General features: G+C 38.4%; 1 protein-coding gene across 6 annotated transcripts in view; it reads left to right on the top strand.

Moving 5' to 3' along the window:
• The window catches only part of KDM3B (lysine demethylase 3B), a 60,403-nt gene extending 38,013 nt beyond the window's left edge, over positions 1 to 22,390 (top strand). For 4 of the 6 annotated variants that reach the window (XM_026063449.1, XM_026063451.1, XM_026063448.1 and 1 more), the window contains 13 exons: positions 1,705 to 1,812; positions 2,345 to 2,472; positions 3,137 to 3,416; positions 4,388 to 4,644; positions 8,162 to 8,428; positions 11,293 to 11,464; positions 14,805 to 14,895; positions 15,018 to 15,148; positions 17,352 to 17,471; positions 17,994 to 18,133; positions 18,480 to 18,656; positions 19,536 to 19,670; positions 21,038 to 22,390. In XM_026063449.1, the coding sequence (XP_025919234.1) occupies positions 1,705 to 1,812; positions 2,345 to 2,472; positions 3,137 to 3,416; positions 4,388 to 4,644; positions 8,162 to 8,428; positions 11,293 to 11,464; positions 14,805 to 14,895; positions 15,018 to 15,148; positions 17,352 to 17,471; positions 17,994 to 18,133; positions 18,480 to 18,656; positions 19,536 to 19,670; positions 21,038 to 21,118 (2,087 nt within the window). In that variant the 3' untranslated portion in view covers positions 21,119 to 22,390. The other 2 variants (XM_026063453.1, XM_026063452.1) reach the window with 2 other exon arrangements.
• Positions 22,391 to 22,788: the final 398 nt, after the last annotated feature.

Genomic DNA, 22,788 nt, shown 5'->3' with positions numbered 1-22,788 from the left:
ATCAGCAGGCATAGGGTGTGTGCTGTGACAGACTGCTGTGTAGTTCCATCTTGTAGTCAAAGAGGATAAGAAAAAAAAAAAAGTAATACCTTACCTATTCTGAACTATCTCAAAATGGATTAATGAGCAGAGACTGCAGAGAACTGCTTTCTGTAAGAAGTTACTGATTGTGAAGTTTTCTTTTTTGATCACTTGATGCACCCAGGTTTATAATTCATGAAAATTCCCAAAAGTTCAGTTTCTAACAAAAAGAGGCATACTGTGTTTACAACTGTGAACTGGTGTTTTTGTGCTTATCTGACTGTCTCAAGAATTYTTTGGTAGTGTAGGTGCTGACAGTGGTCAGTCCTGATATATATAAGACTATTAGTGACAGATACACTATTACATGGAACAGATGTACAAAATACGAGGTGTTTGTAAACGTGGGTACAGCTGTCTACTCATAATAAAGGTGCCAGGGGATATTGAATAAATTATAAAAGCAATGAATTTTTAAAAATAGATCAAACTTCACCTATTTTTATGTAATGCAGCCTATGAACTTGCTGCTAAAATGTACCAAGGAAATGACCATAACAGAAAGATGTGGTTAACCAGGGTACAACGGAAGTAGTTGAAAGAAAGCAGAATAGGGTTCCTTACATCTGGCATTGTGCATGTTTGGAAAAAGCATTTAGGACTGAATATATGACTAACAGAACATGATACAAAAATTTCCATGATTCTAGCATAATGGTCTCTTACCCCCTTTTTTTCCACGTCAAGTAAATAAATACAACATCCTTTTCTGTGATAGATCAAAATGAGAGGTCTTGGGCACATGGGAAGTTCTTACTCATTGGCATACAGAGGAGGGTCAGTACTGAAAAGATAAATACTTCATAGTGTGAAATGTATGTATATTGGCTTGCCAATACTGTCTTCCTGAAATCAGTATTATAATTAAGGTTTATTAATAAGCCTGAAATCTTGGAATAGGCCTAAATTGAGAACCAAGATGTTACTTAAATACAGTTAGTTACACCTCAAGACGTTTCTGAACTGTGCTATAGAAACAACCTATGCAAGATACCCTGTCTAAAGGAACCTGAAATAAAGTTGTATATGATCCTTCTCATCTTCTACTTTTCCAGGAAGAGTGTAGCGTGCAATTCATGCAGTTTCATAGTTGTAGGCACAGCTTGGTTTAAAAATCTAAAGACTTCTAAATCTGTCAGATTGATTTTCAATCTATTCATTTGTTGATTTTTTTTTTTTCCTTTTTTCTTTGTAAGTAGAGCCGATTGCAGGAGAGTTTAGTTGCTTCTTCCTTAAACTGATCTGCAGATATTCTTTGTGAAAAAGCTTGAAAGATGATGACAAGTTAGGCTAAAATTATCCTATAACTTAGGAAAGCAGTATGAGAATGAGAATATGATCTTAAAAACAGGGGCTAGAAGCTAAGATTTTGGGCAGTAGAAAACAAGGAGCTACTAGTGATGAAGGCAAAATGCTTATAGGAGTTTATAATCTGGAGCAGCAAGGAAATTGCTATAGATCCTGTTGTAATGGTCACAGTTTATTTCTCAACTTGCCAAAATAGGAGTAGATTCAACTGATCTGTGAAGAACCTGAAGAAACAATATTGATGTAGAAGCATTATTCTGAATTGTAAAGCTTTAGTGACTTTATACAAAACTTAATTTTTTGTCTTTATTCCAGAGACAGAGGAGATTGGTGATGAGGAAGTGTTCTCTTGGCTGAAATGTGCGAAGGGGCAGTCTCATGAACCAGAGAATCTTATGCCAACACAGATCATTCCTGGCACAGGTAATGCTTGAAACCTGAAGGGAACAATTCTAAGTTTCATCACAATTTTGAGAAAGCAAGTGAAAAAAATAATACGATGGTTGGTGCTCTAGCTGTTATTTTATCTAGCATGGCTGTGGAAGAGGATGCAGAGGAGGCTTCCCTTTGCTACAGCAGAAGGGTTGAGGGGCGGGTAGCCCACAGGAGATCAAGCTGTGGATTCAAAGCGAACAGCCCTTCAGATACTAGCAGTGACTGCTTGTGCTCTGTTTTTAATTGTGTTCATTAAATTTGGTTAATTTTCAAGAAGGATCTTTTTATTTTCCTGTAGGAGGGAAAAGTAAATGGTCAGTGGTGGGAGTTCTCACAGTTGGTCCTAAAAACTACTGCACAGTTTTGCACCATTCAGGGATAAATGTACGTTGTTATAGGACTTGATCTTAAAGGTACYTTGCGGTAATAATTAGAAAAGAGATCTCTGTACTTTATAATTAAGACCTTGTTTTTAGATTTCTTTACATGTGATACTAAAGATTTTTATCTTTATTTCTAGCCCTTTACAATATTGGAGACATGGTTCATGCAGCACGTGGCAAATGGGGTATTAAAGCTAATTGTCCTTGTATTAACCGGCAGAACAAATCGGTGTTGAGACCTGCTGTCACTAATGGAATATCACAGGTATGTAATCTAGGGCTGAAATTTCCTTGTTTGACCTTATGTTTTTAAGAGCTAATAAAATGTTAGATCTTCTATACTAATCTATTGTGAAACACAGACTTTATTTTTCTCAGTATGTATTGCTGAGTATTTTGGCTTAGCAAAAATCTTCTGGGACACTTTTGACTAGCAATGGGAATTTTTCAGAACTATATGCTGTAACTGTTACTTGCCAGTGGATATTTGGGCTAAAACTCTTATGTAGAAGTTTGGGTATAAAACCATTCATCTCTATGCCATAGCTTAACAAAAAGTACTATGATAGTAGCTTGCCACATGTGCTGTTACTTTGATATGTTAAGCTGAATCTACAGGGATTCTATTACTGCTCACAAATTATCTTTTAAAAAAACAAAAACAAAACAAACACTCCTATACAAAGGAATTGAAAAGCCTGTACTTGTCTTAAGAAATGACAAAGCARCGCATGGTAAAAATTAACCCTACAGTGGACGGTCTAAGGTATAAAGATCTGAAGTTTCTGTACTCGGCTGCTACATGAGCACAAAGGGACTGTCCTGTGAATTTAAGGGGGTGGGGGAAGAGCACTGGATAAATAAGATGTTCTCTAGTTGAACTCGTCCCTTTATTCAGCATTTAACAGGTATTTATATTTTTGTTTTAGCTTCCAAGTATAAATCCTAGTGCGTCAGTCTCTGGAAACGAGAGCACCTTTTCCACTGGAGTAGGGACAGCAGGAGTGGGGCAGCTGGAAACGGATACTGTTCCAAAATCTGAAGCAACTGATAGTAGGATAGAAGAGTCTGCAAAAACAGAGACATTACCAGCCAGTAACACTGGCGAAACAAAGCCTAACAGACCAGTCTGTCCAGAAACAGCCCCATCATCAGCCTTGCACTGGCTTGCAGATTTAGCGACACAAAAAGCAAAAGAAGAGACGAAAGGTGAGCAGAAAACCTGCCTTCTGCTGCTTGTTTGCTACATTTTGTGAGAGTGTCTGGCCTTAAACAGAAAAACACATGGTCTCTTTTCTTCATTTGCCTCTTCAAACCAGTTTTCTTTAATAGGCCTAAAAATATGGAGAACCAGAAAGATGAAGTAACATACAATTGAAGATCAAAACAGTGTCGTATCACTTCCAGTTTATTTCAGTGCCTATTCTTGTATTTATTTTCTAAGTAATAAGCAGCTAGTACCCTGATGTAAAATACTGAATATTCATTTGAGATGCAGATTTGTCACTTTATGAACTAAGCAAGTTAATAAAGCTGTCCTGTGTGAAAATATGAAGAGTGCATTTCCTCAGAATTTGGAGATTAGAGTCTACCTGGAGAATCAAATGAAAGCTTAGAACTTCTTTAGTACTCAGTAGATTGAGAAAGTGATTCCCAGTATGAAACAGCTGTTTACAGAATACACTTCTCTGTTGTCAGAGGCAGCACAGCTAACACAGGATTTATTCCTGTCTAAATTGTAYATGGCAGGAACTATTTTACATGCCAATGTAAGTGTTCATGGCTTTCACTAGTTTTACAGGGCATAGCCACTGTAATTTTTTGATTGCATGTAAACTATCTGAAATATTTCATACTGAAATATTAATTCAGAAAGTAAAGGAAATATTTGTTGACTGAGTCTGTTTCAAACACTTGTTTGTGTGTCAAACACTTTGCAATTCAGATAATCTGCTGTACTGTTTAAAAAAACCTTAACAGCATAGCAAGGGTAAAATCTGTCTGAAGTATATGATGCGTTTGTCATTCTCTTTGAGATGCCCCATTCACTGTTGCAGTGATAACTTACCTTTACCACAAGATTCTATCAGTATCGTATTTAATACAAGAACAAATGATTTTACAGAACTCTTATCATTTGAACATGCTTTTCTCAACTTACTTCAATATCTTTCTTGCAGAAGCAGGATCACTGAGGTCAGTGCTTAATAAAGAGTCCCATTCACCCTTTGGATTGGATTCCTTCAACTCCAGTACAAAGGTTTCCCCACTAACCCCAAAGCTGTTTAATAGCTTATTGTTGGGTCCAGTGACATCTAGCAACAAGGCTGAAGGCTCCAGCCTCAGAGATCTGCTACACACTGGGCCGGGAAAGCTTCCTCAGGTCCCATTAGACACAGGAATCCCCTTTCCTCCAGTCTTTTCTGCAGCTTCCACAGTAAGTAATTTTGAATTTATTAAATTTATTCAGGGAAGAATCTCATCATCTAATGGTTTTCATCTAAGTTTTTAATAGTATTTTATTCTCAAATGTTAAAAGCTAAATATGCTAATTAATGCGAAATATGCAATATTTAGCCAGCTGCCATGCATCCTCTCTCCCTACCTGCTGTGCCCCCTCCCCCCCCCCCCCCCCAAGTTACAGGATACTTTTACTTTGTGTTTTGGTTTGCTACTGCTGTGGAGATATTCTTCCTTCCAAGAGACCAAAAAAATTAGTTATATAACCTCTTAATTGATAATCAGCATCCCTATAAAAACTCACTTAAATTCCATGTCTTTAAAAACGTTGTGTACCCTAAAACAGACAAAAGCTTGTGAGCAAAGAAATTYCTAAAAAACCTTAGGTATATTTGAAAGGTCTTTAAGATAGGATATGAATTCAGGAATCTAGGATATAGTAGCTATTTGTGGATGCTTATTCTCAAATATGAATACTTTGTTTCTCTTTAATCTGTTTAGAAGAAAATAATGTTAAAAAAACCCAAAACACTTGCTTCTAGAGAAGGCTAGATGCTGTGAAATTTATCAAGGATTTAGGTATTTTTGGAGAATACTTGCTCCAAAAACTCGGACAGGTAGAATGAGGATGACAGTGAAATGGTTTATCTGATAACAGTGGGGTTCTTTGGGGGGGGGTTTCGGGTTTTTTGGTGTTTGTTTTTTTTTTTTTTTTAATCTCTGCATTAGTCTGGAAGGATGAAACCTTAACAATAGTTCAGATTGTTTTCTGTTGGTAGAGGGAACTTAAGCTGTAAGGGAAAATAGGTCATTGCTACAGGAAAGTGAATCCAATAATCTTTTTTTTTTTTTTTCCTCATCACTGAGTACAGGCTAAGATGTTGTGGTCACATGGTTTAAAGCAAGTGATTGTTTCCAGGCAAGAGAGCCTGTGTCAGTTTAACTGTGTTCCTGCAACTGTATGCGTTCTCTTACCACACTGAGTCAGATCCATTGTATACTGTCCTCCGCCCCCCCCCCCCCGCCTTTACCTCTGCTCTTCCGTGGAAGAGGTATAGTTAAGATGTGGTTCATATCAACATAAGACATTTAAGTTGAAGCTATTGTGATCCCATCACCATCTTACTACAGGCATTCATGCAAGCACCAAACTGATTGTAGGAGCTGTTTGAGCTGAAAGGAGTATGGCAGTTTTTAAAGCTAAGAAAAATATGTGTCTCTAGATGGAGATTTCAGATGGTATTTCAGTTCTGAAAATGATGCAGAGCAATGGTGTTTGGCTTCTTTCTTTATCTTTTCCACACTACAATAGGTCATCTCATGCAAGATGCTCATGGTTCATCATTATCCTTTTATTAACCATTTGTCTATATAAATGCAATGGACCTTTTCCTCCTGATGCTCTATATCCTTCCTGAATACAGACAGATTAGCAGATTCAGGGTAACTGCTCAACCTACTTTTAATTGAAAAGGCCTTTATTTGAATAACAGTTTGCTCTTTTCACTGAGTGAGCAGTCAGTTAAGAGTGTTGTGAATATACGTCCAATTTTTCTTTTCAACTACCTGGTTTTGCTTGATGGGAACGAATAACAAGTCTTCTAGCTCAAAAACATAGAACCACAGAGTAATTCAGGTTTGAAAGAGCTTCTGAGGATATCTGGTCTAACCCTCCACTTGAATGTCTGGACACTTATTGTAGAATATGTATGCTTAAAATGCATCTGAGAGGCAGCAGTTACATTGGCCACATTGACAGGAATAATAGACTGCTGCTCATGAAGAGGAGAATCATTTCAGTGTTTGCATAGCATTGACCTTCTATTAGGAAGAGCAGTTAGCATTGACTGTAATGGTTAAACTCTTTTGTTATCTATTTCACGGCCTCTTCAGAGTCAGTGCAAAGGTATGTTTTTAAGCCTAGCAGAAGAGGATGATCTTATCGTCTAGTCTTGCATAAAACAGGCTATCATCTCCATCAGCAGTACAGGCTGGATTCTGACTAGTAGGGATGTAGTCTGCTGAAAAGGACTTGGGGTCCTGGAGGACAGCAAGCTGAACTTGAGTCAGTATTGTACTCTTGCAGCAGTGAAGGCAAAGTGGGTCCTGGGCTGGATCAGGAAGAGTACAGCTAACAGATCAAGGAATGTGATTATTCCACTCAGCACTTGTTAGGCCACACCTGRAATACTGTTTCCAGTTTTGGTCCCCTGAGTTCAATATAGACATTGGAAAATTGAGGGAGTCTTATGAAGGGTGTCAATTGATTAAAGTGTTGGAGGAATTGGTTTTGTTCAACCTAGAGAAGAGAAGGCTTTGGGGATCTAATCAGTCTTCTCATCTAAAAGGTAGTTGTAGAGAAGATGGAAGTACGCTCTTCACAAGGCAGCATAGTGACAGGACAAAAGGCATTGGGCGCAAACTGCTTCAGGGGAAATTCCCTCCAGATATAAGAAAAAAATCTTATTTTACATTTAAACACCAGAATTGGTTGCCCAGAGAAGTCATGGAATCTCCCTCGCTGGAAATATTTGAGACTTGGCTTGACAGGGCCCAACCTAACCTAACCTGATTGCAGTAGAACTTTTCTATGACTCTCTGAACATTTATACAGAATTCATAACTTCAGTTATGAACATTGTTTTGTTTTATGTTGATAACTCTGCATACATACAACTTCTCCATTTATTGAACTTAGTTTTAAAGAAGATGACTAAGTTGTTCCAGTGATAGTTTTTTTTTTCTCTTAGTGTTCAGTCAGCATACAGCCCCTGGGTTTTCTCATGTCTTTTACAGCTTGAATGAGCAGCTCTTTGCTACCAGAAAACATAGGTGCCTTGTAACTAGTGATCCACTTACTGCTTATTTTTTGTTGGATAAACTAAACGTATTTAGTGTCTTAAGTATCTTGCTATATGCTATAGGTTTTTAAATCTTGAATTGTGTTCTTAGCTTTTTTCCTGAATCTCTTCTGATTTTTAAAAAATACCTCTAGGAGTGTGGACACTACAACCAAAGAGACTGTCTACTAATGGCTTTACTAATGTTACACATAGAGGAGGCACTTTCTCCTCCCTCAGTCTGTATGACTTTACTTAACATTCTAATGTTCCTCAGCTTACCTGTGCCAGGATTGAATTCTCCATTTCCTTACTGGGAAAGTGAAGTAGGTTTGTGATTTTCTTAATTTCATTAATATCTCAACTCATTTGCACCATTAAGTTGATAGAGGTTAGATTATGTATGTATTCTACTCCGTGACGGTTGTAGTATTTTGTCTAGGTGACCTGCAGCAGGTTATTTGTTTGCCCATTATAAAACAGGGGCATGTCTGTTTGTTTTTATTGAATACATGCCTCTCTCTACTGATTTGTGAGCTGTTGATGTTTTTCTGATAGCAAAATGTCCTTGACTGAAAGATGAATGAGAGCAAATATGCATTAATATGTATACTGTTATAAGACTAAACTTACCTATGGATTTACATCTTCCAGGGGGCCAAAGGTAAAGCAAGCCTGCCTAATTTCTTAGACCATATCATTGCTTCTGTGGTGGAAAATAAGAAGACATCTGATGCTGCAAAACGAGCTAGTAATTTGGCTGACACGCAGAGAGAGGTGAAGGAAATGGTAATGGGATTAAATGTGCTGGATCCACACACCTCCCACTCTTGGCTGTGTGATGGTAGACTCCTTTGCCTTCATGATCCTAGCAACAAAAACAACTGGAAGATCTTTAGGGAGTGCTGGAAACAAGGCCAGGTGAGTGATGAAAAATAGCCAAGCCTTACTGCTATAAGTTTCTTGAAATTGTAACTGATCCTCCTTTATCAACATGTCCATTYGAACTTTGGCCAGTTGGTCTTGAGTGCATATGATGCACAAAGATTTCAACTTTAGCACTATGAATGGGGGACACAGGAGCTCTGTGTACTCCACACTGTACTGACTCAAGCCTATGTGCCCTTGCACACTGACCTTTTCTCAGCTTACTGGTGTGAGGGTGTATGTTGTGACAGTCTTTTTAGTTGTGGTGTGATTTGTGCTGAACCTGTTCAGCCACGGGGAGAAGTGAGTTCCATTTGTGAATCCACTGTGATTCATGCATGCATCCTAACATCTACCCCATACTTGATGCTTTAGAGCCTCAGAGGAAGGTCCATTCCTTCCAGCTGCAGTACATACAAGAATACAAGTACTGCATGTAGTAACTTCTGGAGAAATTTTGGGGTGTGCTTGGCACAGTGTCTCATCCTGAGCCTACAGCCTGTATGAACCCAAGTATTGCTGTGGACTCAGCATCCCATGTGTTGAGCACTCTCCTGGATTTTCTGTGGGGTCATCCACCAGTTAAATCTTCAGTCAGAAGACTGGACCTTAGACCTGTTGTCAGCATAGTCACCTTTTCAGATCTCAGTCCATAGTGCTCTAGCTTTTAGTCTTTAGAGAACCATTAAGATTGGCCTGGTTAGTCAAGCTGAAGCTTAAGAAATAGGTGAGTACCTTTTGCTGCAGAGGAGATGCACCCATAGTTCTGACAGAATTTGGTGTCCTGAGCTGTCAGTGTTCAAACTACGTCCTTGGGACTTGATTCTTCAGCTACCTCTGACACTGCCACCTTCACCAACTACTCAGAACCAAGACCATTGGAGCTAAACAGTTTTGTCCCTCATGTTTTCTGGAAAAGTCCTTGTTCTGTCTTCTGTTATTATGCTAATGCTCTTGGCACTCATATTCCTTGCTTTTTTTGGGGTGCTGCCTTGCAAGACATTGTGGGCTTCTCAGCTGTGATGAAAGAACAGGTCAGGCTACATATTCCTCTTCTGAAACTCTGGATCTCTTCCCACCAGAGGTGGAGTATTTTTCAGTCAACTTTAGCCTGTCACTTGGGACTGTGCATTCTCTGAGGCCCCTAGGCACAAGCATGACTAGCACATGGCCATGAGAACCGCAGAGAGGATTGTGGCACCACCAGCCACAGAGTTTCTAGTTCCTGTTTCTGTTGGAGTCAATACTCCCCTAGCCAACTCTTAACAGATGGAAGAGGTTACTGTGCAGCACACTCACTTGTCTGACTAGAAACTTAGCTCGCTACTGCTGTTGTCAGCTTTCCCTGTAATTGAAGTTATCTTCTTGTCCTCCTGAATTTTTTGCAATGTACAGGGATCTCTCCTGTTTTTAACTTGTTGGATTCCTCTTATTCATGAAGGATTTCAGATCATTCTTTTGCACCCCCATGGTGTCCGATGTAATTTTCCTGTCATGGCTAAGAACACTTGAAGCGTCTGGTCAGTATCCTTTGGTAGTTTTCTCAACCGCTCCGTCAGCAAACAATGCTGCCTCTCTGAGAAGGATCCTAATATTTCAGGAGCTACCAACAAAAGACTTGCTCGTCAGCTTCTTTGCAGTCAAGGCTGGCTGATGGGCACAAGATGCTGCATGTGGCAATGGGGTACGTGACTTAGCAAATCCTGAAACTCTMTTCATGGATGCTAGAGATGCAATTACTGATCTTCTGTCCAAAGTGTAGCTGTCAATGCTCATCGCCTTCCAAATTGGTGCAGACTAAGGCTCTGGCCACAACTGTCACGCTCATGTACCATTCATGATCCAGTAGTTACTGGGAGTGTTCTTAAACAATGCATTCTCAGAGATGTTTGTCTGTGGCTCTGTGCATATCTTTGCCAAGAGTTGTGATACTAGCAGAACATCTAGGAGCATCTGTGCTCCTCAGGGTTGTACTGACCCGTTTGTTCACGTGAATAAACCCGAGATCCACCTTCAGATCACTTTTAATGTATAGGACACAACTTGGAATCATTTCAAATTTGTATAGGCATGTGAACTGTTACTTGTACATAGTAGTTACTAAAACTAAAGTTCTTCAGGGTTGGTAATCCATTTCTAAGTTCACTTCATACCCCCTTTCCCTCTTCTCTCAAGTCTTCTAACTCGCTTTAGAGATTGCAATGTGAAAGGAACTGAGTCTCAAGTCATCTTAAACTTATAAGTTTTTGGCCAGTGGTGGGGAGGATTGTCTAGTATACCTTTTCCTAGTATTGTTAGTTCAGGAAAAGCCTTGAGCTCTTATGGAGCATTTATTTTGTGGCCACTCAAACCTTGAGTTGGAATGTGTATGTATGTTTAGCCTAAACATCTTAGAAAACTCCTTTTGCAAGTGAACAGCTTCTCTCCACCCCTTACTTTTGTACTTGGGAGTTAATGATGATCCATAATCGTGCATAAAGAACGCGGGGAAATAACTAAAAAAAAAAAGTTTTTGTTGGCATTTTCTTATGAGCAAGTTTTAATACAAATATTGTTTCTAGTAGTAATTACTTTTGTGCTTAAAAACAGGGTGGGAGGCGGCTTTATGCATGCAGTACTTCCACATCCTGTCTTGTCTTAGAAGTAATATATTAGACTAAGGTAACCACACATGGTCTGAAACTGAAGTTTGCTTTGACTCTAGTTATTTTTTTGATGTACAAAAGCTGGACATGTGGATGAAAATAATTTGTAGCGTCTTTGGTRTGATGGTAGTGAGGGGTTTCAGCTCTTAGTGTGGTTGCATACGTAAGAAACTTGGTTATGGTAGAGTAAGCATTTATTCTTTGTATTCTCAGCCCGTGCTGGTATCTGGTGTCCATAAGAAGTTGAAGCCAGAGCTCTGGAAACCAGAAGCTTTCAGCTTGGAATTTGGAGATCAAGATGTAGATTTGGTGAACTGCAGGAACTGTGCCATAATTTCAGATGTGAAAGTGCGTGACTTCTGGGATGGCTTTGAGATAATATCTAGTAAGTAATACCTAATGGCTGACTAGTTTGGTTGAGCAGTCTGTCTTATTACCTTGACCACCTCCTCTTTTTCCACCTGCTTTCTTGAAAGGCAGAGCAAAAAAAAAAGTTCCTGATAGCTATCAGTCTTGTCCAAAGAAGCCATTGCTCCGTAGATGTAGGGCACCCTAGAAAACATTTTACTGGTGAAGATTAAGGTTGAGCTGCTGAAGTATTTCAAAATACAAAATTTTGGCTGTACTACAGCATGTTGGTGTGTTATTTTCATGTATCAAAAGATAATCTGTATCATGGGAAACTACTTTTTCTGAACTTTTCTCAGTGAAAACGATAATCATAATCAGTTACCATTATTAAGACAGTATGAGATTTGACTACCCTTACTCTCCTTTCAACATCAACCTTTATTGTAAAACTAAAGGGAACTCACAAAACTAAATGAGATTGAAGCTTGTGGAAACTAAGACTCAGTGGAATATGCCAACTAAATAAACTTGAGTTTATAAATTATTTTTATTGCAGATCATCTGTGAGTTCAAATACATTTTTCATATGACTTATGAACAGCAATGCTGTATGTGTACCTCGTGATAACACACTCCTAACACTTGAACTAACCAGTGAAAAATCCTGGGAATATAATTCCTGGGAAAAAAATTCCTGTCTTGAGTTGGTCAGACTGAAAATCTACATGATTAATGAGCTTCAGAAAAGCAGGGAGCTCCATTTTAGATTATATGCATCTAGGTCAGGGCAGTCTAAGATTTATAAATGTTAGAGTTGTAGTGGTTCATTGCAATGCTGCCGATTTTAAAAGTGTATCTGTAAAATGGTTTTCTGTATTTGTTGCTATGTGTACATAGCAGAAATAGCGGACAAATGAGCAACTCAACAGCAAACAGGATGATATATTTGTAGACTGAAAATATTCATTCCCCTAGTCGTTTTCCAATCAAAGAGTTCCCAACTTTGTATATTTGGAACAATATAAGTTAAATCTTGTATTTTGTGCTGTTAAATTTCATTCTATTCCTGTTACTACTGAGAAATGAATGGTCTGGAAGGATATAATGGTATTGATGGTAATTGGGAAACTTCACCAGCACCTCACTCTTGTGCTAGGGTCATTCATGAAAAGAGTAAATGCATGTGGATCAAGTTATCTTCAAGAAACGTTATTTGTGGATGCTTCCCTTTCAGCAAACTCCACTGTTGCCTGCCTCTTGGATAGTGCCTTTACCACACTTTATATAAGAAATGTTAGTGATCTAGACTGGAAAGCCTGATCATTTTTGCTAGTTTCTTTTAAATACATTTTAATTAGTGTTCTTCAGCCAATCCCCAGTTTAGAAGATCAGTATTCTCTATGAGTCAGTGATTTCACATGCGAACTGATGTGAAAATGGATTGGAAATTATATGGTGACTGACTTCTCTGCAATAGGTCAATTTTAGATTTCTCAAATATGTTGCTGTTTTTATTTTCAGACTGTTATTTAGCTATTGAAGAGAAGCAGAAGAGCCACTTAATTTGGAGGTGGTATTGAGATGATCCCTTAGTTATGCTATCTGATACTTTGTTTATTTTAGTTGATTTTAATCTTGTGCTGTTTGCTTTTGATATCTTCGAGTTTTGTCTGGACAACTTGCAGTTCTTACTTCATCTTGATCATTCTTAAACCTGCTTTTCTTTGCTCATCAATTTTCTATTTTTCATCCTGTTTCAYGTAATTTGTCAGATCATTACGGTCTCCAAGTAGCTGTTCACTCTGTCCTTTCCGAATACCTTCCTAAAAACTGCTTCTCCTTGTTTGGATCAAAGGTTCGTGATTTTTAAATGTTGAATATGAGAAGTTCTGAAACATCTTTGAATTCAACTCCTTGAGGACTTGAATCCAGTTCACCTGCCAGTCTAAAATCCGTAGCTCATTAAAATTAATTTCCTTTAAATGAGTCATTTTGTTCTACATATCTGCAGTTCTTCCTTCCTTTTAATTTAAATCAAATCATTTTTTTAATATTGTAACCTAGGGCTGTTTTCCATAGCTTGTTGATACGTACTGCAAGGTGACTCACAGGTCTTCAAGTCCCAGTTTCTTAGATATGTTTTCTTGTTAGGTGCTGCCAGCATCTCTACTAGGTTACACATTCTTAGGTACAACTAGTTGCTTTTTGTTTGGCTGATAATTCTTAGCGTGGCAGGGAGTGATGAAGGATGTAACATTTTGGGGAAAGGAGATGTGGAGGTGTCCGGCTGCAGTCCTTTCTGTTTTCCAACTGATGGCTTCATGTAGAGCTGTGAAGTATCTGGTAGAGGAGTGAACTTCATTTCTCTCTAAATGCCGTGAGTTTCCCAAGGTGCTGCATTTACTCACTTCCAGATATTTTATTAGCCATTCTAATATTTGAGGAAAAACAGCAGTTGATATTGTGGTCARTACTGTCATATCATATATCCACTCAAGAAAACCTTTCCTGTTACATACAAAATKTCATCTTTCTGTGCTGCCAGCTCTCTGCTAACAGTCAGGTCTCAGGTAAGACTCTTGAAGTGAAGAACAGATGTTTGAATTTGGCACCCCTCTAATTTGCCTCCTGACAGGAAGAATTTTGAAAACCAGAAGCCTTCCTCCCTGCATTTTTCAAAAATGATTTCTTAGATGAAGTTTGTGTTTTAAAGCAAACTAATTGACATGATTCATCTTAAGATGTGGTCAGTCTGTCTGAATGGTTCTGATCTTCCCTTGGCATCCCTCTCTAATCAAAATGGCGTATGTTACAGTATGTTACAATTCAGTCATCTTCAGGAATTCTCAACTATCCTACCCTGTGAATTAGGAGGGACGTGTTCTGTTTGGTCCCCAGTGCCGGATGGTAGTCTTCCTTGGTAACCCTCTGTCCTTTAGATTTTTGAGCATGGTATATCATGGTTTCTTGCCTTATACTAGAGTTACGGTTGATCTCAAAGCATTCGCTGATAGCATTTGTTTTATAGAGGCACCACTCCTCTTGAAATGAAATGTAAAACTCCTTTAGACTGAAAGTGGTTAGGCAGAATGTTCTGGAAACTCTTGTTTTTGGAGTTGGATAAAAACTCTAAGATTTAGCAGCTATGCAGGATCTTCTAAACTTCTGCTGTAGGCAATGATACTACCCTGTATCTAACTGTTACACTCTTATTTGGTCATGTATTGTAATGCTTGGCAGCCCAAAGAAAAAATCAGTGTCTGTTTTGCTGTGTTATGGAAGAGAGGTATTGCTACAAAGAATTTATGGCTTAAACAAGGTAATGGGTTGTGGTAAAAGACAGGACATACATAATCTTAATTTGTTTCTTGCAGAACGGCTCAGGTCAGATGACGGTCAGCCAATGGTACTGAAGTTAAAGGATTGGCCTCCAGGGGAGGACTTTAGAGATATGATGCCTACAAGGTAAGTAAATCTTAGCAACAGTGCCTACAGGACTCCAGCTGCATGGGCTATAATCAGCTTAGAGATACAGGCATATTGAAAATGGAGCAGAAGAAAACCTGACTTTGTTCTTTCTCCTCTAGATTTGAGGACTTGATGGAAAATCTTCCTCTTCCTGAGTATACCAAGAGGGATGGCAGACTGAATCTGGCTTCTAGGCTGCCAAGCTACTTTGTCCGTCCTGACCTGGGTCCTAAAATGTACAATGCCTATGGTATGTGAGAATAATTCTACAGATGTTCATTTTTGTGACTCCATATTATATTGCAAGCATATGCAAGGCTGTTGTGTTAATCAAAAGTCTGTGTAGAGTACTTACCTAGGACACATTTTCACTTTTCTGAGTTAGTCCTGTAACTTATTCCTGTGCTAGTCTTTTTGCTATTGTCAGATGTGCCTTTTCTTGCCTTGTAGTTCCCAAGAAATATTTATGTGACAAGTTAAGTTTGCAAACAATTACTCTTTAATATACACAATAAGAATAATACTGAGGCAGGGTTGAAGATGAGGACAGTATCTTTTTGAGACCAACTGATGCAGTCGAGAGGAAAATGCACCAACTTCTGGGCACTTGGGTCTGTATGTTCATGTTTCCAACTAAGACTGGGATTTTCTTCATGCATGTCTAACAATACAGGTCATTGACAATATGCAAGACTGTCACCATGTTCAGCTGCCTGAATTAGATGGGTAGTTTTGTTCTCTGATACTGAAATTGTGTAGTAGGTAAATAACATACAAATAGAGGAAGCCTTTGCCTGAGCACATACGCTGCATAGGGCAGTGCAGCATTAAACTTTCAAATGACATTTAGTACAGCAGAGGATTGGGGATATATAAACAATTAATGCATGTTTTATAATCTTGGAATTACTTCATTTCCTGAATGTACTGTGTTTGAGATGACTGCCAAAAGTAGGGTTCAGAAACTTTTAAATTAAAACAATTGGTTGTTAAAGTTTCAAGATACTTTTAAACACCTATTGATTTGGAAACGTGTGCTTAGGAACTTCAGAGTAAGATAAACTAATGTTTAAAGTAGTYGCTCTTGGGATATACTGAAAGATATCACCTGATACTGATGAGGGGAAAAAAATTGCAGACCTGTCACAAAACAGGTACGTAGAAGGAAGATTAACATAGTGTAACCTCTGTAGTTCTCTTTAAATGCTTACGATACAGGGGTGCAGGATTTTTTAGGCTTTGAATTCCAACTACTAATATACCTGCAGTAACAACTCACCTGAGGACATGAAAGATTTTTCATTGTTTCATCTCCTTAAAAAAAAAATTTTAACTCAGTGACTAGATGTAGATTTTAGGCTTAAAAGCTGTAAACCAACTTCTTGCAGTTCTGAGAAATAGTTTTAATGGGATTATTTTGTTTTTTATCATAGCAGTATGATATCACAAATAAAGGAATTTTTAAAAATATAGACATTTGTGAAAATATGCAAATTGGAGGAGKGTTTTTGATATTTAAAAGTATTGTCCAGTGTTTTGGCTTGTATATTACTTGACGTGCAAGTTCAGTGAAGAAGGCTCCACACCAAAAGAGTTTATCTAATCGAGCAATATACAGATTAGAGTGCAGCAAGAAGCAAAGTAATCTGTGAAAGGTAACTTATCTTTGCATTCTGCTAGTTCCTAGCAATGGAAGGAATGGATTCATTTTGTTAGATTTTTCTTAAATGTCAAAGCTTTCTTCTCTTTGTTTTGAGTTTGTGGGGAGAGTGCTGATGTTATTTTTTAGCAGTAGAATTTAATCCTCTAGTATTTGATTCTCCTTAGATATATAGGTTTTGGTTCAAAGAGAGAAAGTATTACACTTTATTTACTTTCAAGGAAAAAGTTTAGGTCTGTCTTCAAAAACAGTGTTATATCTTTTTACCTGTAGCTTGGTTACAGACAAAATAAAGGGTGAAACTAGAAATAGAGACGATTCTGTATGGTGAATGAGAGTAACTTTTCTAAACCGGCAGCCTCCTTCCCAAATTTGAATTAGGGAAGAAAGAAGCGTATTTCAGTTATAAATATATGGGTTTGTTTGGTGAATATGTGGTGGAAAATAGTTCTCACCTTGTATAGTAAAGACTTTCGTGTGCTTAGCATTTTAAAGCATTAACATAGGAAAACTGTAACTGAAGCCTGGTTCTTCAAGTGATAGTTAGTTGCCTAAATAAAAGGACATGTCTATAGGAGTGGACTGTGAAGAAAGCCTATTCTCTTCAATAGGTTTTGTGTATGTAGGACCAATAAATATCAACCAATCTTTATTTAGATGCTTTCGTCTACTTTTGTCTCTATATAAAAGTAGCATTCTAGAAAAAAAAAAAGAAAATTTCAGAGAGGCTACTTTTGTGGGAGCTTAAATAGGGTGGGTTTTATGTTACACTTTTTTTTTTTTTTTTTAATAGGCTTGATCACTGCAGAAGACAGACGAGTTGGTACAACCAACCTGCACTTGGACGTGTCTGATGCTGTTAATGTCATGGTGTATGTTGGCATTCCCATTGGGGAAGGGACCCATGATGATGGTAATGTTTGAGGAAAGCTGTTTTCTTTGAAAATTGATAATGTGTGTTAGGAAGAAGAATGTATCCGAGGTCTTTTATTGTTCAGGTGCGTCATAACTATGAAACATAAACTGCCTTGGATATTTGGGTTACGTCTGCAGCACATATTTAAAAGTGCGGTAATGTTTTGTTGGTTCCCAACTGTGAAAGCAGTGGCATTTTGCTGTAAATTAGATACATCTGTTTCAAGAAAGTACGGAAAACAGTGATGTTACTCTTCCCCCTCCTTATATTTGAATAATTGCATTAGTTCTATTTGAATTCATGACTGAGTTCTGTGGTTTTATTTTGATTAGCTGTTGATTGACACAGTTCCTGAATTTTGTTAAGATGAAGCTTGATACACTTAAGAGTATTATATGATAGAGCAGTTGCAATAGAAGTGTGACTGGGTTTAGTGGATCAAAAGGGTCCTTCCTGTTCTGTATGTCAAAAATCGGAAGCTGTGTAATCATATTGTTTTCATGTGGATCTTCCTTTCAGAGGTTCTGAAAACAATTGATGAGGGAGATGCTGATGATGTAACAAAGCAGCGAATCCACGAAGGAAAAGAAAAACCTGGAGCATTGTGGCACATCTATGCTGCCAAGGATGCTGAAAAGATACGGGAACTTCTCAGGAAGGTATGTTTATGACGAAGGAAGTTTGGACCTAGCAGATTCCTTGACGAGCTTACTTGTAGCAGCTAAATGATGTAAATTGCTGTGGTCATCAAGTGCGTAGGTATTTCTCATGCTCTCTTTGAGGACATCAGAGGTTAATTTTTTCCCAAGTTTTTGAGCCTGGTCTACTTCAKGCTAATGCAGATGTTATTAGTTAAGACCTGAATCATCTTAATGAAAGTAGTGTCATACTTTGAAGTAGTTTAAGGTTATGCTTGTTATGTGTTTTGGTACAGTGTGTTTTGTGGGCCAGCAGTATCAAGTTGTGGTGTCATGGGTTTTTTTTCCCTCCCTATCCTGGCGCTAGGTTGGAGAAGAACAAGGCCAAGAAAATCCACCAGATCATGACCCCATTCATGACCAAAGTTGGTACCTGGACCAGACCTTACGTAAGCGACTCTATGATGAGTATGGTGTACAAGGTTGGGCAATAGTGCAGTTCCTAGGAGATGCTGTGTTCATTCCTGCAGGTGCTCCCCATCAGGTAAGTGTGCCACTTACAGGCCATATTGACAAATAGAATTAAACCTGGAGCACAACAGAACTGTGACTCCCAAATAACTGTTAATTTGTTGCTGACCTTGGTTCTTTTTTCTATGTAGGCAGTTCTTACAGGAACTATTTGAATTGGCTCTTAATCCTTATGTCAGTGAAAATGATATCAAAATCTGAATAATGTGTAACGTGATAGAATTAAGAAAAAGAATATTTAGGGTGAATAGTGAGAAAACATTCCTGCTAGTGAAACTTCAGCCTAGGGAACAGAATTCCAGAAAAGTACGGAGAACAGTAGAGAACCTACTTTTGAAAGCATTATTATATGTGGAAGGATAGGGGACATCTGAGATGTCGGGTACTTTGTTCTGCTTTTTTTTTGAGGGGGGGGCTTTTTTTTTTTCTTTTTAATATCATACTCTTCGGTGCTGCCCAGTAATAGGATGAGAGGCAATGGGCACAAACTGAAACACAGGAAGTTCCGTCTGAACATAAGGAGAACTTCTGTACTGTGAGGATGACTGAGCACTGGAGCAGGTTGCCCAGAGAGACTGTGGAGTCTCCATCCTTGGAGATAATTCAAAACCTGCCTGGACACAATCCTGTGCAACGTGCTCTAGGGGACCCTGCTTGAGCAGGGGGATTGGACTAGATGATCTCCAGAGGTCACTTCCAACCTCAACCACTCTGTGATGCTGTGATTGGGCACGCAGTTCTGTGTGAAATTAAATATGCTTCATTTCTTATTTCTGATAAGTGTGGAAGAACCTAACATACATGCATATTTTATACATCTATATATACACGCACACTCTGTATGGTTCACTCGGTCTTGATGTGTCTATCATTTGGTATGGGKTTTTTTTAGGTCCATAATTTGTACAGCTGCATCAAAGTGGCAGAAGATTTTGTATCTCCAGAGCATGTGAAACACTGCTTCCGTCTGACCCAGGAGTTCAGGCACCTGTCTAATACTCATACAAACCATGAGGATAAACTGCAGGTAACCATTTTGAGGGTAGTCACTAAATATATCCTGTGTTTTGCCAGGTTTGTTCGGTGTAAGAAATAARTGGTTTATGATTTACAAGAAAAATACTTCACACAACTTTGGATGTTTATCTCATTTGATAAATACTTTAAAAAATAATTAATGCATTTGCATCTGCAATATTATGTAAACAAAAATCAGCATTAACCTTCTGTCTTTCCAGAGAAATTTCCCACCGTTGGACTAGCACACATATCAGTATTAATTAGTTTATAAATGGCCAAATCCTGAATGACAGTGAAGCATAGCAGACAAAAAAATCCATATTAAAAAGAAAAAGAAATGCTTTGTTTTGAAGAGAAGTGTGTATTTCACTGAGGTCATTTATATTTGTTTCTTCATTAGTTGTCTAAAGGAGAATTGCTCTGGGAGTGGAGACTTGCTTATTTAAATTTTGATTAATCCCAAATAACAAAAACTCAAGAAATGTGTTTTGGTTTGAAGAAATACAATTGTTTAAACAAATATGTACAGAGCATATTGTGCACTGGATAGAAGTAGTGCGTTGTATACAAGACAGTAAGTTCTACAAAGAGAAGACTGTAAGAGATCTTGATTTCACTTATGTATGCTTCTAAAGAGTTAATATCTGTTTAGCTTGCAAACTTCCCTGTCAGCATTTTTTGTGTATTAGTAACTGCATGCATGTAAAATGGGGGGACAGACATCTGCAAGGATGGCTGTTCTTGGAAAAGTGAGTATTCAGTATATAACCATCCTCCAGCATATCACCCAAGAATGTCAGAACTTGCCATATTAATTATTTCAAAGAATTCAGTGAAAATTTGCTGTAAACAAAGTTCTTTATGGATTTGCACAAATTAGAGTCTTTAGACTCCATACAAAGACAACAGGATGATTTGTTGCATTCTTTCAATTTAGACAGGGTTAAACTATTATTTTCTTTCTCCTTTTGATTCATATGAATCAGGCCCAAGTGACTCATCACACACTTTTTCAAAGTAAATTTATATGAATGACTTAATAGCGTACTTTCTCCTAGGGTCTCATAGAAGAGAGGCTTTACTCTAAAATAATATGAATAAATGAGCTGCTGACTGACCAGAAGATGAGTTAATAGGGCAGTGCAGTTTTCCAAAATATTTGTGTAGTCTGTGACAGTTTAAATTTGTGCTGTTGATACCCTGAAGCAGTAGTAGTGCTAACTTCTGCTGAATTTTTAGTGCAACTCAGTGTTGTACGTCTTCGTGTATACTTCCCAACTATTACGAATTCAACTGCCAAAGTTGATTGCATAGGTATGCAAGACTCTCCTTATTAGTCTGGAGATGCTGATTTTTTTTTCTCTCCTGTTACAGGTGAAGAATATTATCTACCATGCAGTGAAAGATGCTGTTGGCACACTGAAAGCTCATGAATCCAAACTAGCTAGATCGTAGGAGTTGCTAATTCCAAATCCCCTGTGAAGTAAGCCTTTTGCTCACAGTATATACAGGGACTGCACATGACTGCCTCTGCAGGAGCAGAGGCTTCTCACTAAGAGCTGGTGTGGTCAGTATTACACACACTCTTCAGCCACTGTTTTCTACGCTGCCTCAACACTGAAGGTCTAATGGAAGGTCGCACTGTTACATGCAGAATTCCAGATTCTAATGAAAGGTGCCATGTCCCTTTCCTGTGGCCTTTTTGCAAATTGGAATAATAGGGAAGCCACATGGTGTTCCTGCATATTATGATTAGAAATGGTATAAAGAGTGTGGATGTTTTTTTTCCTCTTGCCTAGTTAGTTTCCACAGAGTTAGAAGGAATGCGCTGGAGGTGGGTTGTCCTACTGCAGACTTAGTTGATAGCTGCTGAAGGAGTGTGACCAGCAGTAGCCAAATTGCAGAAATTTAAGTAATCTTCCCATGTGAAATACAGGCCAAGGAAAAGGATAAAGCTATTCTCTGCACTCCCCTTCTTGTAGCCGTTTCTCTATACACTGTAGAGTTGCAGAAATAAAGGGAGAACCCACTTTTTTTCCCAGGAGACTCCAGAAATAGGAGAATTGTGTATTTAGTGAAAAACTAGGTTTGTAGTGAAACAGTTAATATTTCATGAAAGTAGATATTTTTAGTATTTTTGAAATACCACAACTGTTCCTGGATTTTCAAGGAAAGGCACATTACATTTAGTCTTCCTTTCAATAAAATCAAGAAGTGATTTTTAGAAAGCAGTCCAAAATAGCACAAAAACAGCCAAAGGAGAGTGAATAGAAATTGACACCCCACCTCCCTTGCCCTTATTCCTCACCCGTCTTTTCTACCCTGTCCCTCCCTGTCCCCCTGCTTCCTCAAAATGAGAAGGAAGAAGGAATATGAACTCTGTTCTCATGTGGAGATGTTGTGCATCTCTCCCTGCACTGGTAACCGTAGGCAATAGTTCACCCAATGCCAGTGCTAGTTCAAGACATCTATCCTTTCCAAAAGTGAAGGAAAAGTTAACTTTCAGTATCAACTTTGTCCAGAACTATTTTAAGTAAAACGTTCCTGCTTGATAGAACTGTATTCAGAATTTACTAATGTCAGCATTGATGCAATGGATTTCATTGTCCGGGTACATGGGGAAATGTATCTACCTTATATCCAGCTGTACTGTAGTGCCACCTGCAGGCCTGTTAATATGTTCACGGTTATTTCATTTTTTTAAAATAAAAGTCATTTACTGTAACAGTCTGTGTAGTTTCTTTCAGACCTGGACTCTGACCTTCCTGCCTTGAGGCTGTCTCAGTTTCTGCCTCTGGGTAGTGTAGACAACCTGATAACTTTTTGCCCTGTGTCTGACCACAAGGCTTTTAAGCCTGGAGTCCCAAGTATATACTGGGGCCATACCAAGTCACCTATGCATTCTTGATTATCAGATCCTTTGAGTAGAAGATCCATCCTGCTGTGAAGCATATGTCTTATGATGTGCTCCCCTCCTCTCACAGTCTTCCTAACAGGCTGGGGGTCAGTGCTGCCCTCTGCACTGGAGATATGGATGAGGTGGCAAAGATTCCCAGGCTTTTGGCCTTGGAGGTTGTGATAGCAGCAACAGTTCTGTTCACTGACCTGTTGGCTGGCAGTCATTC

The sequence above is a fragment of the Apteryx rowi genome, unplaced genomic scaffold (genome assembly GCF_003343035.1).
Source record: "Apteryx rowi isolate R43461 unplaced genomic scaffold, aptRow1 scaffold_2, whole genome shotgun sequence".
NCBI classification, from domain to species: domain Eukaryota; kingdom Metazoa; phylum Chordata; class Aves; order Apterygiformes; family Apterygidae; genus Apteryx; species Apteryx rowi.
Note: the sequence above shows the minus strand (reverse complement) of the source record. Positions and strands in the feature narration are given on the sequence as shown.